Source organism: Octopus sinensis, unplaced genomic scaffold, assembly GCF_006345805.1.
Source record: "Octopus sinensis unplaced genomic scaffold, ASM634580v1 Contig18001, whole genome shotgun sequence".
Taxonomy (NCBI): domain Eukaryota; kingdom Metazoa; phylum Mollusca; class Cephalopoda; order Octopoda; family Octopodidae; genus Octopus; species Octopus sinensis.
In genome coordinates this window covers 9,970-30,038 of record NW_021835474.1, presented here as the reverse complement: position 1 = coordinate 30,038, position 20,069 = coordinate 9,970, and the positions used below count along the sequence as shown (strand labels likewise).

At 40.8% G+C, this 20,069-nt stretch overlaps 1 protein-coding gene across 4 annotated transcripts in view; it reads left to right on the top strand.

The window, feature by feature from the left end:
- The window catches only part of LOC115231264 (monocarboxylate transporter 13-like), a 40,472-nt gene extending 25,085 nt beyond the window's left edge, over positions 1-15,387 (top strand). The window contains exons 1-5 of one of the 4 annotated variants that reach the window (XM_029801327.2): positions 877-1,218; positions 7,147-7,364; positions 7,774-7,917; positions 10,734-11,479; positions 15,123-15,387. In XM_029801327.2, the coding sequence (XP_029657187.1) occupies positions 1,028-1,218; positions 7,147-7,364; positions 7,774-7,917; positions 10,734-11,443 (1,263 nt within the window). In that variant the 5' untranslated portion in view covers positions 877-1,027 and the 3' untranslated portion in view covers positions 11,444-11,479; positions 15,123-15,387. Of the gene's footprint in view, positions 1-876; positions 1,219-7,146; positions 7,365-7,773; positions 7,918-10,733; positions 11,480-15,122 lie in introns of those variants that run through there. The other 3 variants (XM_036500017.1, XM_036500018.1, XM_036500019.1) reach the window with 3 other exon arrangements.
- Positions 15,388-20,069: the final 4,682 nt, after the last annotated feature.

Below are 20,069 nucleotides of genomic sequence, written 5' to 3'. Positions count from 1 at the left end.
AAAAACGGTAAGGGACTTCTAAAGGTGGATGCTTATGTTCCTTTTATCCATTAACTGAAGCATATTATTGATGAATGATTGATATATCTTTATATATAAAAGTGAGGTTGTGTGTCTGTCTGTCTCCTACGATTTAGATTCCTAACTACTCCCACATTTAGCGGTGCAGTTTAACCAAAACCGAGTATCTTATAGTCGTGATTCATATCGAGCCTTTCTGGGTATTAGCGCGCGTCTACGATGAGTCTACGATTAAAATAAATTTACCATCATTTTTTTCCATTTTAATGCATTTTTTTGCTATTTTTTGGCTATAACTCTCTAAAAATGCTTATATAGTTATTTCCCTTACAAACCCGAGCAACGCCGGGCGATACTGCTAGTTTTAACTAAAGGTTCTCATGCAATAATTATGTCTAGTGAGGGTAGTCGAAAGGAGTTAAACATTGCGTCTAATGAAGTCGGGTGAACGGCTTCCAGTTCGATTTAAAAAGTCTTGTAAAAGCTTCTCTGTATGGTTCCTGACCTTGTTTAAGCGCAACCAACTAGACAATACTGGTTTTGTATCTGCTTCGAATAAGTCAGCACCAGATTTCAGAGAAAAGTATGACAAAAACGGGAAATAGTAGATAAGAAAAACAATATGAAATAAATTAACTTTAGAGTTCTGTTGTTGAATTGATAAATCGAGAATATTGGCTGATAGTGTTGTGATGAAATAAGCTGCTAATTGTTTCAAGGGCCTCAGTCTTGTAACCTGAGAATTATTTACCCAGGTATTGCCTCATTTCAGCATGCTTTTGAATATCATTAAAATTTTCGTTTTTTTTTTTTTGTCTTTTTGTTTTTCATAAGAACAATTTGGTGGTGGGGAGCTTCTTGGATATATAAACATAAGAAGAGGAAATATTGTGTTTATTTCTTCGATGAGACCATCAGTGGTGGGACACCAATCCGCATACGTACATACAAAACATACATACAGTCACTCACACAGAAAAACAAGCCATAGAGGTTTAGTCCGAAAATGACCAACGATAACGAAATTATTATCCAAGTAAACGTACTAAATGCTAAACTAGAAGAAGGGAAGAGAAATCTCACTGAAGTTGCAACAGAGACATGTCCCCAGAAAGGTGTGAATCCCGGATTTTGTGAAGATGATGAATGCACAAATCGAGAATCAGATCTCAATGTTAAATCCGATCAACCTGTAAGGTAATTAGTATTTTCGTTTTTATTTTAATTTATTAGTGATTTTAAGTATTTTATAATTGATTACAGTAGATGCATATCGGTAACCGACAAACTACATCAAACTGTTATCTGGTAACCAATAAAAATAATCCACATCACACACGGTTGGCGGCTACCCAAAAACCCACAGAGAGAGCTGTTTCATAATGCTGGCATAGGCTCCGGTGTCTGAAAGCTCCAAAATGTTACATAGATATATACAGCCGAGTTTCAACTGAGTCCATTGTAAAGATTGTCTCACTGCCTTCCTTTGACCGGAAAGGTCATGCAGGTTTTGTCTGTCTGTCTGGTGGGTTTAGCGAAAGAAGTTGTTGTGGTAGACGAGACCGAAACAGCTGGAGACAGGTACCTCCATCTGCGACCAAACTCACACCAACTTCTTCAAGTTTTATTTGAAAAAGAAAATGAAGGTTGAGAGGGAAGTGCTCCCTCTCAGCTAATTAGTTGAAAGAGGAATGAGAATAATGAGCATGGCCCAAGTGAGCGGCCTGCACTGAGCATGTACCTGTAGGTCAGAGGACAGAGTGAGAGCATTTTCCCTAGTGGCCAAGGTCACTATGATTTTATGGGGTTTCCACGAGTAGTCCTCGGAGGTTTCCCCATTTTAGGGGATTTTACTTTGAACTTTTCTGGATTTTCTCTTTTTGCTTTTTTTTTTTTTTTTGCTTACATGTTTTTTGTGTAAGCCCACATTGTATTGTCTTGTGATCTGGGCTCAACTTGGAATTAAGGTTACTTCCTCAATGACCTCAGATGACTTGACATAGATGTAGTAGCCATTACAGAAACCAACATTTGTGTAACGCATAAAACTTCATTTTTTTACTTCTACAAAGCGTACTCACCTTAAGGTTTGACGGGAACGGGTGGTGGAGCAGCAGTGCTTTTCCTTCCGGAAAGAATTAGGTTAAGCAGTACAGAGAAGCTTCATAAATCCACGTAGTAATTCGGTAGTATTGGATAAGGATGATTTTAAAGTCAGTACCTTGAAAGTCGTGGCCGTCTACGCACCTACTGGGGTAAGACGACGTCAAGAAACGTTCCTGAAAACATCCCGCTTCTTAAATCCGCTGGGGATTTGATTTAGATGCACAATGGGATTGTGTAGGGTTAATCCATATGAGAAGGAGGTGCAAAAGCCTTGAAAACCTGCTCAAAATGCTTCTAACTGTCTGACATATACTGGCTAGATTTCCTGAATGCACCAGAGTGGACTTAGAGCGACTAAAATAGGTCATCCAAATTATACTTAGAGTATTTGTCATGTTAGCAAAGAGATGCCACTGGATATCCACATTTTAAAGAAATCAGCTACACAGGTCACAAATTTGTGGTCTGCACAGATAGAACTTATAGACTAGGGCCAAGTTACTGGATGTTGAATGCGCAAAGTCTATAGAAACCGGATTGACAAACTAGTCAAGCAGTATTTGATGGGGGCAATCATAAACATTAAGAGGGTGAGGAGCACCACCACCTCGAAGCGGGAAATATGAGCTGTAATCACTTAGCAAGAAGATAGTGATAGAGAGAAATATATTAGAGAGGGAGCTAATGAGTGGGCTAGAAAAGATGATAAGAAAAGCATCGTGGCCAGCAGCCGAGCAGCAAGAATGGCCCTCGACCATTTCTTTAACATGAAATACAAAGGTTGCATTTCCAGAGTTAGAATTCGTGCGCTAAAATTAGAAGAAACGAAAGCTGTTCGATGAAGACCGTTTCAAGTAAACATGTGCGGCGTCCCAATAGCATTTTGTTCAACTGTTTGGAATAAGCGATAGGTCAGAGACGTACATTATTTGCATTATTTATATTATTTACATTCGACGGAATCTTCATCTTGTTTGTTGTTAACACAACGTTTCGGCTGATATACCCTCCAGCCTTCTTCAGGTGTCTTGGGGTTCGAAATTTCCCCAAGACACCTGAATCGAAACCATTTGTGAAGTTGAAAGGGAGAAGGGCATAAGTTGCCATCCTAGCGGAAGCAGATCGTAGTGTAATAGATATAGTTCCGTAACGGTTGTTGTTAAGGTGTTGGTTGCCAGTGTGCAAGATGGAAGAAGGACAGTGATTGAAGTTGTAACGAAATATTTATTTACTGTCACTTCAATATATGCCATACCACGACGGACAGGCGTGTGTATCATATAAAAACAATAGAGTTATCTTTCTTTGTATGTTGTTGCTGTTTACGTTTGGTCAACTGTTAGCTGCCTAACTAGGAAATAGAGGAAGATAGACTGGATGTTAAGTGTAGGGAATCGATAAAATGATACCTTCATGGTGCCTGACATTTAAACAGCAGTGGTGTTGTGATAAGACACCGTATCAAAGTTGATCATAGTTGATATTCTTACTATAAGCCTTCTCTCAGTTGAATATCTCAGTTACTGGATTCTGCCTGTGGTCGCCTCTGCGTCATCTCCTTTTCTGCCCACTAACTTTTTCCTACGGTGTTTTAGTATTTATAATTATCCAAACTAGTTAGAAGGAGAGGCATATTGTTGAGAACAATAGATTTCGTTGGCGGTCTGTTATCTCTATTCTAGCTTTTGGTGGCCTAGAAGAGGTTAGAATGGTCAAGTAGCAACGGCATTATTCTGCTTAGCGAAGGTATCTTGCAAATATAATGCTGTCACTCACACAAAACTATTGTTTTACCGTGAGAAAAGTGCTGTTGAACTGTTAAGTGAAATTTAGTTACTGAGGATCGAATCCACGCTATGCCTGCATGAACTACTACTGTTCTTAGCATTAGGCGTACAGTAATTGAATTTGATTTCAAACTGTCGACTAGGAAAAGAGTAAATAGCATCCACATAACGATGGGATCAAATGACTCAGTGCAAGTAACCGACTTGGTTTAGAATTTATATTTTGCATTGTCTATATGGACATTTACCAAATCTTTTGGGTGGTCTATTTAGGTACGATACACTTTTCTTGATTCGCGACTCAAGTAGGATATTAAAAAAAATTTTTTAATGTGAATTTCTATTGAAAACAACCTCAAAGTTGCAAATTTCTTGATGTTACTTTGTAGTTGAATATTGACCTGTCCTTTCCTTTCCATTCACCAAACAAAAATTTTAAGTAACTGAATATATTTTTAAACCATCCTAGAAGCATAATAAATTCTATGATTAAGGGTGTTTCCACTATAATTTCAAAATTAACTGCTAATGAGCTTTAGGTAGAGCTGTATATAATTTTTTTATTCCCAACTCAAATAACTCCCATTTTGGTTAAAGTAACTAACAGTCATTCGAAGTCACTTTAAAATCATCTGAATAATGTGCAATATGAAAAGGGGATATTTTTATATCTCATCTAAATATCCATTATAAAAACATTGAGGTTAAGGTAAGTTCAGTGAACGGTAACTTAATTACTTCTAATACTGAGATCAATAAATTTTTATCTAAAAACGTAACTGGCCATAATGACTATTATAAATCTTGGAAAAATGCAAATACATAATGCTTTAAATATACCCAAATCCTCTGATAAGTTTAGGTACTCAAAGAGTAAACTCTAATTTGGCTTCTGAGCAAGACCAGCGCACTAAAACCTGAGTAAAACACTGCAGCCAAACCAAGAATAACGTCAGCAACAATGCCAGTACTTGACCATTGATCGTTAACCGTCGGTTGAGTAAGAGGGAGATCTCGTATAATTCTCCTTATACAATAAATTTCGTTTCGCAAATAACTAAAAAACAAAAAAAAAAGAATTAGGGTACTACAGAGTAATTTCCCTGCCCCCAGTAAATAAAGCAAGGTATTCAATAAACACACTATTAAACTTTCATTTTCAAGTGCGCCCAATTTAGCAGATATCATAACTGCTATTAACCATCATAAACAAAGTAAATTGTTCCTAAATAGGGACAAAGCAGATGCACATGTGAATAGGGCTCCTAATTATTCTCCTGTAACTTGTTCTTATTGGCAAGTTTCAACTATATTCAGTAAACCAGTTATGTCCGAGAAATCCAACAGTATCAGCATGGCTAACACAGACAATAACTTATCTCCGACTGCCCCAAACTATGATCACCAGATTGATTACGTAAGCAGTGACTTCTATGTTGACCTTAATTTTGATAATGTGCTATACCCGACACGTAACTATGATACTAACGAAACTATCAACATTTTGGACACTCCTGATCGTAATGCGCATGACCGGTTGATTAAATCAACTAGTTAACCGCATTGTAACCGTAATGCTAGCGATAATTTGGATGTTAAGTCACGGCATTAATTTACACGTTCTCAGAAGAAGAAGAAGAAGAAGAAGAAGAAGGAAGAAGAAGAAGAAGGAGGAGGAGGAGGAGGAGGAGGAGGAGAAGGAGGAGGAGGAGGAGGAGGAAGAGGAGGAGAAGAAGAAGAAGAAGAAGAAGAAGAAGGAGAAGAAGAAGGAGGAAGAGGATGAAGAGGAGGAGAAGAAGAAGAAGAAGAAGAAGGAGGAGGAGGAGGAGGAGGAGGAGAAGAAGAAGAAGAAGAAGAAGGAGGAGGGAGGAGGAGGAGGAGGAGAAAATAAGGAGGAGGAGGAGGAGAAGAAGGAGAAGGAGGAGGAGGAGGAGGAGAAGAAGAAGAAGAAGAAGAAGAAGGAGGAGGAGGAGGAGGAGGAGGAAAAGAAGGAGGAGGAGGAGGAGAAGAAGGAGAGAAGGAGGAGAAGGAGGAGGAGGAGGAGGAGAAGAAGAAGAAGAAGAAGAAGAAGAAGAAGAAGAAGAAGAAGAAGATTTAATAATAGTAATTTTCTATGAAAACTCTCAGTTTATTTTGCTGTCCCCAGCCAAAAAAACTAAAGTGGTACTTGTTTACTGATCATGCTTCAAGAACCCTGCGGAGAATTCTTGCAGTTCCAAGCAATGATGATCTTTGTAGATGTTCTGTCTTTACGTTCATACTCTTTACTCTTTTACTCTTTTACTTGTTTCAGTCATTTGACTGCGGCCATGCTGGAGCACCGCCTTTAATCGAGCAACTCGACCTCGGGACTTATTCTATCGGTCTCTTTTGCCGAACCAGTAAGTAACGGGGACATAAACACACCAGCATCGGTTGTCAAGCAATGCTAGGGGGACAAACACAGACACACAAACACACACACACACACACGCACACACACACACACACACACACACACACGCATATATATATATACATATATACGACGGGCTTCTTTCAGTTTCCGTCTACCAAATCCACTCGCAAGGCTTTGGTCGGCTCGAAGCTTTAGGAGAAGACACTTGCCCAAGGTGCCACACAGTGGGACTGAACCCGGAACCATGTGGTTGGTAAACAAGCTACTTACCAATCTTTTTTGAGTCATGTTGGTAGTTGAGTGCTGACACCTCTAAGCGCGCCAATCACTATTTCTATAGCGTCCACCTGCTTCAGTCCCCCCACGCCCTGCGTATTTCCCGCTTCAAATCATCGCTTTTTCTTCCTTTTTTCTCTTCGATCGTGTTGCCATCAGGACGTGCTATGTCGATTATCAGGAATGTTTTATCGTTTTTGCTCACCACAACAACGCCAAGTTGCTGATAGCTAATCTGATGGTCACACTGATTATTATTGTTGTTGTTGTTGTTGTTGTTGTTATGCCATCAGAGTGACACTGGGGTTAAATATATGAAGCCCAGTATACCCATCATGACCACCCATCTGATAAGGTTACATTAGGGTACATGCATCACAACCAATATGTGCGCAACATTATAAAAATACATCTTTATTAGTAGTGCTGCTACCTCTGTTCTTGCTAGAGCTTCTGCCGCAATTACTGTTGCTGTTTCTGCTGCTACTACTAATGCTGCTGCTGTTACTACTACTACTACTACTACTACTACTACATGTTTTTCTTCTTTATTTCCAGGGCAATGAAGTGCACACCGGAAGATCATAAATCTCGTAAATGTTCCTCTTTCATCAAATATCTGGCTTATGTCTCTATATTATACAACAATATTTTGGGCTTTGGCATTGCTTACTCTCTCGGCATCTTATATATCTACTTCATCAAAGAATTTAACACTTCAAAATCTGAAACAGCCATGATAACATCAGCGTGTACAGCAACTTTAGGTTGTGGAGGTAGGTAGTCAAAAATTCCACACGTAGAAAAAAAATAAATAAATAAATAAAATAAGCTAATACCTTGGTCAATAATCTTTGCCCTTTCACCTTATCGTTCGGAACCGTTTCTGAGCAACCCAAATATACCGAATTCTTATACATTTGAAAAAAGAATTAGATCAGAGTTAGAAAAATATGTGAAGATATTAAAGATCAAAAACAAAAATATTAATTCTCCTTCAAGCACTAATTATTCTAGAAAATTCCTTCTTTTTTTTTTCACTTTAACAGAATATAATAATTATCTTATTCTATTTCATCAGTATTTAGCAAAATTTTCCTTAAATTTTCCTTAAATTTTCCTTAAATTCCTTAAATTCCTTAAATTTAGCAAAATTTTCCTTAAATTTTCACTTTTCATTTGCAGGAATATTCGCAGGAATGTTATACAGAAAAATTGGTGTTGGGTGGTCATTTATCGTTGCCAGTGCTTTGTGTTCGATTGGTTTGTTTGCAAGCAGCTTTACACCAAACATTTGGTTCCTGTTTTTCTCACTTGGAATCTTATTTGGTAAGTTCAACAAATTATAACTGAAATACTAACCAAGACATATTTGATTTATTCAGTTAGACATTAGCTAGAATTTCAATATGGCTTGTAACTGTACTCAGCATTCGAAACTCTGGCAGTTACAAGAAAAAACTACAAGCGTGGATTAAAGGCACGGAAATATAATCGTTCTTACCTCGACTTGTAATCGGGTACCGCCCTCAAATTTGTTCAATTGTTAACATGTGTTGTCATGACCTCTCTTCGCCACGTCTGGCCTCTATTGATGACAGCATGACAAAGAGGGAAACTTGCCTTCTTGCACGTCGACGTGACATCATCTCTTCCCTTCTGATCTTCCTGTACCATCTCTCCCTCTCCCTTCCACAGCACGCCCCACTGATCTAAGGATCACTGCTCTTCTGCTTTGTTTCGTCATGGTCCTCGGTGCCAAACACAGGCTGAAGCCCAGTTGAGCCAGGGCCGTACATTCTGCCCCTGTACCTCACTAATTTACACTTCCACAACTTTTCTGATACATGGAGTTACACAGATAGGCCAATATGAGGTCGACGAGCGTAGTCGACCCCCACCATTTGCCTCCACTCACGACGTTGTTTCTCCACACACGTCTGCTGCCTCGCCACCCATACAACACAACACATATTCGATAAGTTCCTTGAAGGTCTAGCACTGCTCGAACCTTGTTCTTTGTCGGCTGAACCACAGCCATCAACGGCAGCACACCGCCCGTCGTCTCCTCACTCCATGGCATCAGTATCCACCTGTTCACCTCTGTCTCGAACTCACCCTGATTTCTCCTTTCAGGGTGTACTCATAGCAGCTCACCATGTTTCTCTGTAGGGAAGGTTCTCCCTTCAAGAAGTACTCCACCGTCCATCTTTCACCGTCAAACTCAGCGCGGAAGTCCTCACCCTCAACTACGACTATGAAAGACCCTCTCTGTGCCCGTAATCCATGACTCCTACAGTCTTCTTTCTCCGCTCCACACCCACGGCTTGCAGAACACCAGTCACCAAACTCTACTCCTGCCCCGCCAACTGTCACACCACCCAATCGTATGATGACGTCCATTCCGACCACTACATCAACGCCGTCCACCACTTCATCAACTACAATCGCCTGCAGCCTCAACACGGGACTCCTGTATCTTCATTTCCGTATCCACGAGGGCTTGTGCTTCGCTCGCCCCCACCATAAACATCACTACAGGCAACATTCGGTGGTGTGCCTTCAATTGTTCATGGAGGGAACCAACAGCACAGTAGTTCCCTCTCTGCTTGTTTCCTGGATTGCAGTTATTCACTGTGCCCAGGGTGGCCGCATCGGTAACACACCACCTGTGGCCTCGGTCCGTGCATTCCTTGACCCTGTGTGGACCTCGACGTCTGAAGCATGGTCCCTTGGCCGTTCGCCTCGCCAGACTCTTGCTGCCGTTGTTTGCTGCCTGCCTCTTCGTTCCACTCGTATCTGCCGTCATTTTTGCCGTTACGTCGCGAGTGTCACTTTGCGACAACGCCCGCCATTTGTCGATCATCTCTCCTACCGACATCGTTTCAATATCTGGCATCTGCTGCAGACGCAGAGAGATATGGTTGACGGAGCCAGTTACAAAAGCCAGCTTCACCATCCGCTCCATTGCTGCTCCAGTAAACTCTGCTAGACCCACCAACCTCCTAATATCGCTCGTGTAGTTATCTATCTGCTCGCCGTTCCATCTCACTCTCCTGAACTGGCTGTAGGCATTAAAATCCCCCTCCATCTACGCGTCCTTCAGCCGTTCTTCAATTTTTTCCACTTTCTCTTGATCCGTTTCATCCGTCTCCAAGTAAAGATTCAGCGCTCTGCCTTCTAAGTACAACGGCATAAGGCTAGCCATTTCTTCTATTCCCTATAGTTTCGCCACGAGTCTCACCTTCTTTATCTAACCAAGAAAGCCTCTGCAAATCTTCTGCTATCTATTTCCTACGCATCTCGATTTATAGCCATGATTTGGTGCCAAAAAAAGCACGGAATTTTTCATTAGTCTTTCCATTACACAGTTGCACCTGAATTACGATTGACTAAAATATGAATCAAAATCACCTGATAAAGACTATCGCAACCAAATATGGAAACTTGATGTGTTGTGGCCTTCTCGCGTTACTGCACAGACTGGGTTCCAAACTTTGAGTACTTGTTATATGTATATACATATGTATATATGTGCCTATATACATACAAACGAAGGTAAGAATACACATGAATATTTCTACATAACTATCAATACAGTACCTGGATCTTTTCGGTTTGAACGGCAGTTTTTTTAGCGGTGTCATATGAAATTGTCACGCATAATTATGACCCTAGAATCGATCTGTTTCAATCTGTTTTAGGGTTAGGGTTAGAGTTAGGGTTACGGGTTAGGGTTAGGGGTGGGGGAAGGGTATCTTTTTTTCTTCACAAATGTAAATAAACCCAATCTGTTTCTAAAACGAGGGACATATTCATACGGCACAGAATAGACGTCATCGATTGGTTGAAATTGCAGAAATTGAAGAAAAAAAACAACAAATATCTTACAAACCATAGAATTTTCTCAATAAAGCCAAGAGAAAAAGATGCTTTATAAACACATTCTACCAGTATACGAAGTTTAAAAGTGTTTAGTTACGTGGAAATTATTTTTAAAAACTGCCGTTCAAACCGAAAAGATCCCAGTACCGTACACACACATGCACAGCCTTTCCCTGATTGAGTAATCTACAGGCCGTGTGCTTCTATAACAAACCTACAATATCTTTCATACAATCATCTTTCTTTATTTTCTATTTCAGGTTCTGGAGCAGCCATCAACAATATCGTCGGTTATGCAGCTTTGGAGAAATTATTCCACAAAAATGTTCATGTTCTATCCATTACACTGACAGTATGTGCCCCATTCGGAACTTTATGTGTACCATTTTTAGTAGATACGCTCTTAAATATCTACTCTTGGAGAGGAGCCTTGATGATTCTGTCTGGCTTCAGTTTGAACATGTGTTTTTCAGGATTGTTGACAAAAGTTGACAGAAAACCAAAATCTGATGCCAAGGTTGAACGACTAAAAATATTCGATATGAAAATATTGAAAAACAAACGTTTTTTGATATTATCAACTGCTGCATCAATAAATACATGTTGTGGCTCCCTTGTTTTGCTCCTTATTATTGATTTTTGGGTTGGAAAGGGCCATCCAATATTAGAAGGGATTACACTAATGACTTTTATAAGTATTTCAAGCATGGCAAGCAGACTTGTCTTTGGGTTCTTCAGCGTCTTATTCGACTTAACACAAGTACTCGTTCTCATATTTTACATCGTTTGTGGTGTAAGTGGAATGTTCTTCATTTTTGCTCCGTTGTGCGATACTTTATCGCCATTGATTTTCCTGGGAATCTTGAATGGATTTTGTCGTGGAATGATATCCACGATACGTCCCCTGGTCTTCAAAAAAGTTGTCGGTATTGAAGCTTATCCATGGCTATTGGCTTTACTTTCACTGTGAATGGGATATGTACAGTGCCAGCTGCAACCATTGTAGGTAAGTGTGACATGCCTGATCCAGGCTTTGTGAATCATAATATGGGTTTCAAATTCTGACACAAGACAGCAATTTTGTGGGATGAGATAAATTGATTACACTGGCCCCAGAGTTCAACTGGTACTTACTTTATTGATGCTAGCAAATTTATGGGGTCATCAGGAGAGAATGCACGCCATTTTGGGGTCTCCCTCTCAATAACATTATTGTGCACCAGCCCCACTCACTGAAATGAAGCCCTGCCAGCTAGATCAACTTTATTGACCCCAAAAGGATGAAGGGCAATATAAAAACCAGCAGTATTTGAATTCAGAACATAAAGTAGGCGCAGGAGTGGCTGTGTGGTAAGTAGCTTGCTAACCAACCACATGGTTCCGGGTTCATTCCCACTGCGTGACATCTTTGCCAGTGCCGCCTCGACTGCCAGTGCCGCCTCGACTTTGCCAGTGCCGCCTCGCCTGGCCTCCGTGCCGGTGGCACGTAAAATGCATCAATCTGACCATGGCCGTTGCCAGCCTCGCCTGGCACCTGTGCAGGTGGCACGTAAAAAGCATCAACTACACCCACGGAGTGGTTGGCGTTAGGAAGGGCATCCACTGTAGAAACACTGCCAGATCAGACTGGAGCCTGGTGCAGCCTTCTGGCTTCCCAGGTCCCCGGTCGAACCGTCCAACCCATGCTAGCATGGAGAACGGACGTTAAACGATGATGATGATGAAAGTAGGCAGAAATACCTAAACAGTTATTCCATCACAGTAACCATTCATCCAGCTCACTGCTTTTGTCGGTTATACTGGTTTCATATTTTGGCACAAGGCCAGCAATTTTAGGGGAGGATTAAGTTGATTACATGAACCCCAATGTTCAACTGGTAATTAATTTATCAATCCAGAAAGGATGAAAGGCAAAGTCACCCTAGGTGGAATTTGAACTCAGAATGTAAAGCTAAATGAAAGGTTGCTAAGTATTTCACCTGGTGTGCTAACGATTTTCTCTGCTTGCTACTCTTTCTCTCTTTTACTCTTTTACTTGTGTCAGTCATTTGACTGCGGCCATGCTGGAGCACCGCCTTTAGTCGAGCAAATTGACTACGGGACTTATTCTTTGTAAGCCCAGTACTTATTCTATCGGTCTCTTTTGCCGAACCGCTAAGTGATGGGGACGTAAACACACCAGCATCGGTTGTCAAGCAATGCTAGAGGGACAAACACAGACACACAAACATATACACACACATACATATATATATATATACATATATACGACAGGCTTCTTTCAGTTTCCGTCTACCAAATCCACTCACAAGGCATTGGTCGGCCTGAGGCTATAGCAGAAGACACTTGCGCAAGATGCCACGCAGTGGGACTGAACCCGGAACCATGTGGTTGGTTAGCAAGCTACTTACCACACAGCCACTCCTGCGCCTACCTTGCCATTCATTTTTTTTTTTTTTTGCATACAACTTGCAGATGCATGTGCTACCAGTTCAAAGCTCTGCATACTGGACGCTAGCAAGTTTATGGGAGAGAATGCACGCTATTTGGCGGGGGTCTTCCTCTCAATGGCATCGTTGTGCACCAGCCCCACTCGTTGAAATGAAGCCCTGTCTGCTAGATCAACTGGTTATTAGGTTTTGCTCAAATTAAGGCAGGGAGCTGGCAGAAACGTTAGCACACCGGGCGAAATGCGTAGCCGTATTTCGTCTGCCGCTACGTTCTGAGTTCAAATTCCGTCGAGGTCGACTTTGCCTTTCATTCTTTCGGGGTCGATTAAATAAGTAACAGTTACGCACTTGGGTCAATATAATCGACTTAATCCGTTTGTCTGTCCTTCTTTGTCCTCTCTGTGTTTAGCCCCTTATGGGTAGTAAAGAAATAGGTATTTCGTTTGCCACTACGTTCTGAGTTCAAATTCCATCAAGGTCAACTTTGCCTTTCATCCTTTCGGGGTCGATTAAATAAGTACCAGTTACGCACTGGAGTCAATATAATCGACTTAATCCGTTTGTCTGTCCTTGTTTGTCCCCTCTGTGTTTAGCCCCTTGTGGGTCGTAAAGAAATAGGTATTTTGTCTGCCGCTACGTTCTGAGTTCAAATTCCACCAAGGTCGACTTTGCCTTTCATCCTTTCGGGGTCGATTAAATAAGTACCAGTTATGCACTGGGGTCAATATAATCGACTTAATCCGTTTGTCTGTCCTTCTTTGTCCTCTCTGTGTGTAGCCCCTTGTGGGTAGTAAAGAAATAGGTATTTCATCTGCCGTTACGTTCTGTGTTGAAATTCCGTCGAGGTCGACTTTGCCTTTCATCCTTTCGGAGTTGATTAAATAAGTACCAGTTACGCACTGGGGTCAATATAATCGACTTAATCCGTTTGTCTGTCCTTGTTTGTCCCTTCTGTGTGTAGCCCCTTGTGGATAGTAAAGAAATAGGTATTTCTTCTGCCGTTACGTTCTGAGTTCAAATTCCGCCGAGGTCGACTTTGCCTTTCATCCTTTCGGGGTCGATTAAATAAGTACCAGTTACGCACTGGGGTCGATATAATCGACTTAATCCGTTTGTCTGTCCTTGTTTGTCCCCTCTATGTTTAGGTATTTCGTCTGCCGTTACGTTCTGAGTTCAAATTCCGTCGAGGTCGACTTTGCCTTTCATCCTTTCGGGGTCGACTAAATAAATACCAGTTACGCACTGGGGTCGATGTAATCAACTTAATCTGTTTGTCTGTCCTTGTTTGTCCTCTCTGTGTGTAGCCCCTTGTGGGTAGTAAAGAAATAGGTTTTGCTCAAATTTCTTCAAACCATTGCTTATCATCTCTTTATAACCAAATCCAGTGGCCTGCCTTCTCCACTGTAGTCTGGATGTCACCAATGGTATCCAGACTACTATAATGTTAACAATGCACCTCTCAATCGGACACTACAATTGGATTCAACTGCTTCCTGATTGGTGATTTATTTAGGTTTATAGCTAACACTGACGTGTTGATAGCTAATTATTTTGAAATTTAATAGAACATGTATAAATGTTTGACTGAATATAGCATCACAACTGAATACAGAAGATCAGCACAAGTAATATATAACATAGAAAGTGATGAAACAGTGTAACTGAATATGGTTACAGGTATTTAGATGTGAAGATCACATGGCTCAGTGGTTAGAGTGTTGGACTCATAATCTTGAGGATGTGAGTTCGATTCCCGGACCAGGCTGTGTGTTGTGTTCTTGAGTAAGATACTTTATTTCATATTGCTCCAGTTCTTTTAGCTGTAGAAATGAGTTGCGATGTCACTGGTGCCAAGCTGTCTCGGCCCCTTTGCCTTTCCCTTGGGTAACATCAGTGGCATGGAAAGGTGAGGCTGGTATGCCTGGTCAACCGCTGGTCTTCCATAAACAACCTTGGCCAGACTTATGCCTTGGCGGGGGGGACTTTCTAGGTGCAATCCCATAGTCATTTATAACTAAAGGGGGGTCTAAATTTACATGTAGCCTTGATCTTTTCCGCAACAATTGTTTGGTTTCAAATTTGTATAGCTTGATGGTGTAAAGTATTTATATTAAACTGGAGTAATTGTAGCAACTTAACCAGCTTTCATTCTAAATAACCTTATCTATTATAATTTTGCTATTTTTTTTTCTTTTCTAGGTAAAATCACAGATATTACACACAGCTATGACTTCGCTTTTTATCTCACTGGACTATTTGAAATTCTTACATTCCTATCATTAGCATCTTTGCACTTCCTGATAACTTGTCAGAGAAAAAGGAATCTTAAATTTAAACCAGAGAAAATCACATCCCGTAATTTAATAGAAGTGAAGTCTCATTCTGAAAACAACAACCTATCAACATGCATTTTGTAAGAAACTTCACAGTTGCGTACATTGAATAAATATATTTCTTATCTTCAGTTTTGATCATTTTCCTTTTAATTCTTGTCTAAATCACTTCTTCACACATCAGACAATTCACAGAGTCTCTTTCTCTCTTTTACTTGTTTCAGTCATTTGACTGCGGCCATGCTGGAGCATCGCCTTTAATCGAGCAACTCGACCCCGGCACTTATTCTTTTATAAGCCCAGTACTTATTCTATCGGTCTCTTTTTGCCGAACCGCTAAGTGACGGGGACACAAACACACTAGCATCGGTTGTCAAGCAATGCTAGGGGGACAAACACATACACACAAACATATACACACACACACATATATATATATATATACATATATACGACGGGCTTCTTTCAGTTTCCGTCTACCAAATCCACTCACAAGGCTTTGGTCGGCCCGAGGCTATAGTAGAAGACACTTGCCCAAGGTGCCACGCAGTGGGACTGAACCCAGAACAGCCAGTCCTGTGCCTACGGATTTTTTTTTTTTTTTTTTTTTTTAACCCTTTTGCATTTGAAGTGACTGTATCCAGCGCAAATATCCTTTCTACCATAGGCACAAGGCCTGAAATTATGGGGGACAGGACAAGTCGATTTCATCAACCCCAATACTCAACTGGTACTTATTTTATTGACTCTGAAATGCTTAGCGGTATTTCGTCTGCCGCTACATTCTGAGTTTAAATTTGGCCGAGGTCGACTTTGCCTTTCATCCTTTCGGGGACGACAAAATTAAGTACCAGTGAAACACTGGGGTCGATATAATCAACTTAATCCGTTTGTCTGTCCTTGTTTGTCCTCTCTGTGTTTAGCCCCTTGTGGGTAGTAAAGAAATAGGTATTTTGTCTGCCGTTGCATTCTGAGTTCAAATTCCGCCGAGGTCGACTTTGCCTTTCATCCTTTCGGGGACGACAGAATTAAGTACCAGTGAAACACTGGGGTCGATATAATCAACTTAATCCGTTTGTCTGTCCTTGTTTGTCCCCTCTGTGTTTAGCCCCTTGTGGGTAGTAAAGAAATAGGTATTTCGTCTGTCTTTATGTTCCGAGTTCAAATTTGGCCGAGGTCGACTTTGCCTTTCATCCTTTCGGGGACGACAAAATTAAGTACCAGTGAAACACTGGGGTCGATATAATCAACTTAATCCGTTTGACTGTCCTTGCTTGTCCTCTCTGTGTTTAGCCCCTTGTGGGTAGTAAAGAAATAGGTATTTCGTCTGCCGCTACGTTCTGAGTTTAAATTCGGCCGAGGTCGACTTTGCCTTTCATCCTTTCGCGGACGACAAAATTAAGTATCAGTGAACCACTGGGGTCGATATAATCAGCTTAATCCGTTTGTCTGTCCTTGTTTGTCCTCTCTGTGTTTAGCCCCTTGTGGGTAGTAAAGAAATAGGTATTTTGTCTGCCGTTGCATTCTGAGTTCAAATTCCGCCAAGGTCAACTTTGCCTCTCATCTTTTCGGGGACGACAAAATTAAGTATCAGTGAACCACTGGGGTCGATATAATCAACTTAATCCTTTTGTCTGTCCTTGTTTGTCCTCTCTGTGTTTAGCCCCTTGTGGGTAGTAAAGGAATAGGTATTTGCACTCAAAATGTAAAGACAGGAAATACCACTTAGCATTTTGCCTGGATTGCTAACAATTCTGCCAGCTTACCTCCTAACTATAAAGCCCAAATATGCTAGCTGTTTTAAATTCTAACCAACCAGATCCAGCCTATCACACTTACCCTTCAATGCCATCATAAAATATACAATTACATCATCAAAGTTTTGAAGCTACAAAATAATGCATACTCTCTTTACTCTTTTACTTGTTTTAGTCAGTTGACTGCGGCCATGCTGGAGCACTGCCTTTAGTCGAGCAAATCGACCCCGGGACTTATTCTTTGTAAGCCCAGTACTTATTCTATCGGTCTCTTTTTCTATCGGTCTCACACATATATATATACATATATACGACAGGCTTCTTTCAGTTTCCGTCTACCAAATCCACTCACAAGGCATTGGTCGGCCCGAGGCTATAGCAGAAGACACTTGCCCAAGATGCCACGCAGTGGGACTGAACCCGAAACCATGTGGTTGGTTAGCAAGCTACTTACCACACAGCCACTCCTGCGCCTATGATTAATTGATTAATTAATCATAGGCATGATTAATTAAAAAAAAATAATGTGAATGAAAATGTATTACAGTTAAGAGACTTATCTGAATGTTAAAGGGTTAATCAGAGAAGGAAGGTCAGCTGCCGTGACCCTTTGCGGGAACTCCATGTCTAATAAGTAGGGACTCAGACTGGAGACCTCTCTTATAGACATGTGACATGTCAAACCAGGCAACGGATTAAATCTAACAGGACCTGTCTCAACAGCTGACTTCCACATGGTTTTCATCCATACAGTTTCACATTTGAATCAAACCCAAAACCACATGGTTGTGGAGGCACATGGCCTAGTGGTTAGAGCAGCGGACACGCGGCCGAGGGATCGCGGGTTCGAATCTCAGACCAGGCGTTGTGTCTGTTTATGAGCGAAAACACCTAAGCTCCACGCGGCTCTGGCAGAAGGTAATGGCGAAACTTCTGCTGACTCTTTCACCACAACTTTTCTCTCACTCTTTCCTCCTGCATCTTGCAGCTCACCTGCAACGGACCGGCGTCCCGTCCAGGTGGGGAACCTATATGCCAAGGAAACCGGGAAACCGGTCCTTATGAGCCAAGGGTGGCTCGAGAAGGAACAAACTACTATATTAATGTGTGCGTATGCGTGTGCGTGTGTGTGCGTGGAGGCACATGGCCTAGTAGTTAGAGCAACGGACTCGTGGTCGAGGGATCGCGGGTTCGAATCTCAGACCAGGCGATGTGTGTGTTTATGAGCGCAACACCTAAGCTCCACGCGGCTCCGGCAGAAGGTAATGGCAAAACTTCTGCTGACTCTTTCACCACAACTTTTCTCTCACTCTTTCCTCCTGCATCTTGCAGCTCACCTGCGACGGACTGGCGTCCCATCCAGATGGGTTACCTATACGCCAAGGAAACCGGGAAACCAGCCCTTATGAGCTAGGCATGGCTCGAGAAGGAACAAACAACAACAACATGGTTGTGTAATGAACTTCTTAGCTACACATCCAGATCTTTCAAACTAATTATTGATACAACATTGTGTCCCAACCTCCAACTTCCAAACACCTGGTCCACTTAACTGCTGACCAGGGGTTTCATGTCTATCATCTTCATTGTATCAAACACTCTTTTCCATTTCTTCTCACTGAGAGATAAACATAACATCTATCTGCCACCGAATAATTATCTGTCATCTCCTTCATTTTATTCCTTCCGATCATTACATAAAAGAAAAATTATCTTCATTTCTTCTTCTTCTTCTTCTTCTTCTCCTCCTCCTCCTTCTTTTTCTTTTTCTTCATCTTCCCATCATCATCATTATTATTACTGAGTGAGAGCAGCAAATGCAATCATTATTATTATTGTTGTTGTTGTTGTTGTTGTCGTCGTCGTTGTTATTATTATCATTATGTTGTTGTTGTTGTTGTTATTATCATTTTTGTTGTTGTTGTCGTTGTTATTATTATCATTATTATTGTTGTTGTTATTATCATTATTATTGTTGTTGTTGTTGTTGTCGTTGTTGTTGTTATCATTATTGTTGTTGTTGTTGTTATCATTATTGTTGTTGTTGTTGTTGTCGTCGTTGTTATTATCATTATTATTGTTGTTGTTGTTGTTATTATTATCATTATTGTTGTTGTTGTTGTTGTTGCTATTATTGTTATTATTATTATTATTATCATTGTTGTTGTTGTTGTTGTTGTTGTTGTTGCAAGAATAGTCCAAACGAATGAGCCTACGTTAAACATGCACCTGTGAGCCGAAGAAAGATGATGTGTTGAGAGGACACTTGCCCTAGTGGTCAAAGCAACCAAGATTTTGTGGGGGTCTCCATGAGCGGCCCTAAGAAGTCTCCCTCTTTTGGGGAATTATTCATTGTTATAATTTTATATTGTTACTGGTTTTTTTTTACTTTTTACACACTATTATGTAACCCCCACATTATATTTTCCTGTACCATCCCCCAATGGTTTTTGTGAACTCTTAGTGGTTAAGAAAGAAAACATTATTATTTATTATTATTATTATTATTATTATTATTATTACTATTATTATTATTATTGAGTGAGAGAGCAGTGCATGCCATCAAAGCGACACTGGAGTACAAATATACGAAGCCCAGTATACCCATCATGACTATCCGTTTGATAAGGGTACACCAGGTACATGCATCACAACCATATGTGCGTGACATGGTGATCTCATGTCAAGATAAACAGCACATGACCTTGCAGGTAAGGCCCAGTTACAATTTTCTTCAGGTCAAGTAGCCCATCGTGCTCAAAAGGTCACTGAATAAGGGTTGTTTAAGGACGATGAACAAACCACCCATGATTCAAGAGGTGAATTATTCAAACTCCATAGAATGCCTCTCAACACATGGCTATGATGCTCCCCCAACTACTTCTGCTCATGATCAGAGATGCACATATCGTCAGCCACTAAGGGTTAAGGTCAAACAACTGACAAGCAAATCTGTAGTATTGAGCAGAATATTTGCTGTAGCCCATCTTTTATACCAAGACAAAACAATGTACATGATAACATTATTATTATTATTATTATTACTATTATTATTA